The sequence below is a fragment of the Hordeum vulgare genome, chromosome 2H (genome assembly GCF_904849725.1).
Source record: "Hordeum vulgare subsp. vulgare chromosome 2H, MorexV3_pseudomolecules_assembly, whole genome shotgun sequence".
NCBI lineage: Eukaryota > Viridiplantae > Streptophyta > Magnoliopsida > Poales > Poaceae > Hordeum > Hordeum vulgare.
In genome coordinates this window covers 591,252,556-591,257,175 of record NC_058519.1, presented here as the reverse complement: position 1 = coordinate 591,257,175, position 4,620 = coordinate 591,252,556, and the positions used below count along the sequence as shown (strand labels likewise).

The 4,620-nt window shown below is 57.7% G+C and overlaps 1 protein-coding gene across 1 annotated transcript; it reads right to left on the bottom strand.

Moving 5' to 3' along the window:
* Nucleotides 1-950: 950 nt before the first annotated feature.
* Nucleotides 951-3,248, bottom strand: LOC123427520 (cytochrome P450 86A22-like). Its single transcript, XM_045111592.1, has one exon. The coding sequence runs from the start codon at nucleotides 2,911-2,913 to the stop codon at nucleotides 1,321-1,323; it is 1,593 nt and encodes a 530-aa protein (XP_044967527.1). The 5' UTR covers nucleotides 2,914-3,248; the 3' UTR covers nucleotides 951-1,320.
* Nucleotides 3,249-4,620: the final 1,372 nt, after the last annotated feature.

Below are 4,620 nucleotides of genomic sequence, written 5' to 3'. Positions count from 1 at the left end.
CATAATCTCATAGTCATGTATGATGAAGCCGATGTTATACATGTTCTTATAGAGATAGAGAGGAGATTATACCTGATGTCCATCTCATCGTTGTCGCTGCATGAACTCGTTAGGCAACACGCTCCTTCATGTCATGAATGTTGAAGGTGTGAGCGTGCATGTTTGGTAGGTTAAGCGAGTGGGGATGGAGGTACTACAATACGCAACGATGTTGATATCAAGGGATCAATAAACAATTATATCATTTGCACTACCTAAACAAGCAAGTCAGATTCGGCGATGCCCCTTCCCTTCCGGGGTGGGGTGGGGTGGGGGGTGTTATTATCATCACTATTTTTCACGCGATTCTACGTACATTAAGATTGATGCAATTAAGTTAATTGAATTTTTGAATCACACACTCACACCCATTGTCCATTCCTATTGAGCAGTTGTTGAATCCTACTCGGGCGGGCTGGCAGGTAAAACAAAATCCATTTCACCGCTCAAATTCAGGCACGCGAGGTATAACTCGCGAACGTATATTTTCGACCCGAAAACGATCAAATGGGAATGCAAAGGCGTGCCGGAACTCTTTATCAGTTGCATTGCCTCCTTGATGCGCTGTCCCGGAGAGCAGAGCCTGATGTATCCAACTCCCTCGACAGAGAAAGTCCCACTCTATCAAAGAGAAAGAAAAGTGCCGCTCCCTCGGTCTCGTGCACGATCCTCAAACAACCTTAATATGGACAACAGCGATGTCCATTGTGATCTCCATGTCGACCCATCAGTAGCTCAGCTACCGGCAATGAAGACGCCAGAAATAGAAAGTGGAATTAATAAGCCCGAACCAACGGGTCCATCTTGAAAATAATAATCACTCCATTGAGATGAGGAGTACACGTAACCTCTCTATACGCAGCTTACCGCTAACAACAATCGGCGGCGCATTAACACAAACCGCCCAGACGAGTTTGTAGCTCACACTTGTATTCTGTCACACGTAGTACACTACAATACAGTACAGTACAGGAGAGGAGCATTATTGTCTGTTGCTCCTGTGTTTTCCCTTTCTTTCCGATTCGGATATTTTTTTTAGACAAATCCTTTTATGTTTTATCCCCATGGAGATATACGTACTCACCTACCAAACCCTTTCATTAAGTACGTGTTGGTGTGTGTGTTTTTTTTGAACCATACGTGTTGGTGTGTTGGACTCGTGTATCTACATGATATTTTTTTGCCATTTCCAACTTCGTCCATCGGACCTTCCCCATATGGCACGAACTGTACGTGGAGCATGCATGCACGCACGGCACCGGGGGTGGGTCTGTTGATCTTCTACGCGCAGGCCGCGACGGCGGGCGCCGCGGCGGCGCGGAGCTCGTCGACGGTCGGGGCGAGGTCGCGCGGGCGCACCACCATCCGGAGCCCGTGCTTCATGAAGAGCGTGAGCGACATCTTCTGCTCCACGCGGTGCCCCGGCGCCACGGCGAGGTGGTGCCGGAGGAGGATGCTCCCGGCGATGTTCTTCATCTGCAGGTACGCCAGGTCCTTGCCCAGGCATATGCGCGGCCCGGCGTTGAAGGCGACGAACCTGTACGAGTCGTGCGGCTCCAACTTGGTGCCGTCGGCCGACATCCACCGCTCCGGCCGGAACTCGAGGCAGTCCTCCCCCCACACCGTCTTCATGCGCCCGGCCGAGTAGATGGAGTAGGTCACCGACGACCCTGCCGGCACGAAAGTGCCGTCGGGGAGGTAGTCGTCGGCGACCACGTGCTTTGAGTCCTCCGGCACGGACGGGTACAGCCGGAGGGTCTCCGAGAGCGCCGCCTTGAGGTACACGAGGCGGTCCAGCTCCTCGTAGTCGAACGGGGCGGCCAGCCACAATGCCGGATCGTCCGCGCCGCGGGACGCGGCCAGGACGGCGCAGATCTCGCGCACGATCTTGCGCTCCACGGCGGGGTGGGTCGAGACCAGCCAGAAGAACCAGGAGAGCGCCACCGAGGAGGTGTCGCGGCCGGCGAGGATGAAGTTGAGCGCCACGTGCTGCAGGGAGTCGTCGGAGTAGGTCCCCTTGCGCATGAAGCGCGACAGGAGGTCGTCGTGCGGCGTGGGCCCGTCGCTCTTGCCGGCGAGCTCGAGCTTGCGCGTCTTGATGACGGCGGAGAGGTATCGGTCGACGTGCGCGACGCTGCGCGCCAGCGTGGTCTCCATGCCGAGCCCCAGCCACTTCTTGCACCGCCAGACGAACTCCGGGAAGATGAAGCGGTTGAGCGTGGCCTCCGTGGCGCGGTCGAAGGATGTGGCGAAGGCGTTGTCGGGGAGGCCACGGGCGAGCGTCTCCGGGTCCTTGCCGAAGGCGAGGCCGCAGATGTTGTCGAAGGTGAGGCGGAGGAGGAGGTCCTGCAGGTCGACGTGCGCGCCGGCGGCGGCCGCGTCGGAGAGGATGGGGAGCATGCGGTGGTGGATGGAGCGGGAGACCCAGCGGGACATGGCGGTGCGGAGCGTGCGCGTGGTGAACTCGAGCGCGGCCGTCTTGCGCTGCGCCACCCAGGTGTCCCCGTCGGAGTTGAAGATGCCGTCGCCGAGCAGGTCGCGGAAGACGCCGTGCCAGAAGGGGCCCTTGGGGTAGTTGTCGAAGCGCGCCTTGAGGACGTGCTCCAGGTTCCTGGGGTCGCAGGTGACCGTGACCAGCCCGCCGCGGCGGGCCACGCCCGGCACCGCGAAGATGCAGGTCTGGTACGTGCCGCCGGTGCGGCGCAGGTTGCCGACGATCCACTCGTGCATGTCCTCCGCGTGCTGCAGGAGCCCCGGCAGGCTGCCCACCAGCGGCCACACCCTGGGCCCGCTCAGCCCGCGCGACATCCGCCAGAACCACGCCAGGTACGCCGCCACCGCCGCCACCACCACCGCCCACGTCCCAGCCTCCATCGTCGCTAGGCTAAGCTAAGCAGTGAGAAGCGAGGACAGGAGAGATGCTGCAATATGGAATGTGATGGGCAGGACGGGCGAGGCTATATAGAAGCGGGCGGGGGCGGGGCGACGGATGGCAACGAATTGATTTGCCTCTGTCGCGACGACTTGGGAGCGACTTGGAAGGCGGCCACTGATGATCAGTGGCACTGCAGCTGCAGCTGTAGTAGGCCACGGCAGTGGCCCGAGCGCGATCCGTACCTCATCCGCCCTGCGTGTGCGCGGGATATATGGAGGGAGGAGCGCGGCCGCGGCGTATGAAGGTTTGACGTGCAGGTCACCACCAGATCGACCGGCACTCGTCCGTGGGGGGAACGTCCGGGTCAGGCCATTAATCGCCGCCTGGAGCCGTTGGGCGGACGCGCGGGCGAACCGAACCAGCGGCGCGTCAGTGGCACCGGCACCGGCACCGGCTTTGCATGCCTGCGCATGCAGGCGACGGTGCGCGCGCGAGCCTCGCACCTAACAATGGGGGCCGGGAGGCATTCAATGCGCGCGCATTGAAGGCGCACGGCGCATGCGCCCGACCGCGGTGGTACGCCCGACCTACACCACACACCGATTATTTGCACAGTACGTGAACCCTGCTTGCTTAGCTTGGTGAGCCCTGCTTCATCGATTTTATGTACGTACGTAAGCAGGAGCGAGAGCGTGCTGTGCATGCAGCTCGCTCGCTTGAGGAAACAGTGGACCATGCGTGTCCGTGCATGCAACGAGCAGGGAGGAAGGACAAACGGACGGACGTAGCCTTGATCTGGTGGGAAGGTACCGGCAGCTGAGCGGGACGTGTGAGAGAGGAGAGGTTGGTGCCAAGACGGCATTAGCATCAGGTCAGGCAATGCAGGTAGATGGCCATGGGTGAAACCGGCCAGCGGCTGTGCACGTACCCACGCTAGCTAGCGGCCGCACCCGGTTTTATGATGGTTGGGAGGGAGACGTTGGGCCACCCAACATTCACCCCGGCTTTCGTCAATCAAGTAGCTATTTTGCAACATCTGAGCCGATCGGGCTGCTGCAGCCTGCAGCTGTGGCTTTGTTTGGCTCTTCTGGCCTCCGACCTCTGCCTGGTCGTTACCCTGCACCCGTTGCTGAAGGCCTGCGTGCTGCTGCTGCCGAATCGAAGGCTCTACAGTAGTAGTAGTACTGAAAAACAAGGGAAACTCATCACTGATCCTGCTTTCAATTTGCCCCGCAGAATCGCTACAGCAGTAGTTTTACTCACTGCGCTAGCTGTGACCTGTGAGTGCAGCAACCGTCCTAGGACCTTCTTGCTTTGATCTGTGGCCAGGACGATTACTTCTTTCACGTGTCTCTGTCCTGCTCGGACAGCACGGCCAAGAAAATTCAGTGCCTCTTCGTCATAAATCCGCATAATGTTCATGCTCCCAGAGTAGCTGAGGTGGTGTTTCTTTCTAAGGGACTAGACTTTTTTTTAGTCATAGGAACTAAAGAAAAAAGTCCCTCAAAGAGAGTCTTTTTATATTCCCTTAAGAAAAAGTCCCTCTTGTTTCTTTACCTAAGGAATAAAAGGGACTTTTTAGTCTAGTCCCTGGATAAAGAAACACCACCTGAGAGGAAGACAAAATACTCGATCTACCAAGTGCGCTGGTTAGGAATGTATAAATGGACATCTTGTAAAAAGGTGGTGTATCGCTATTGTTAAGG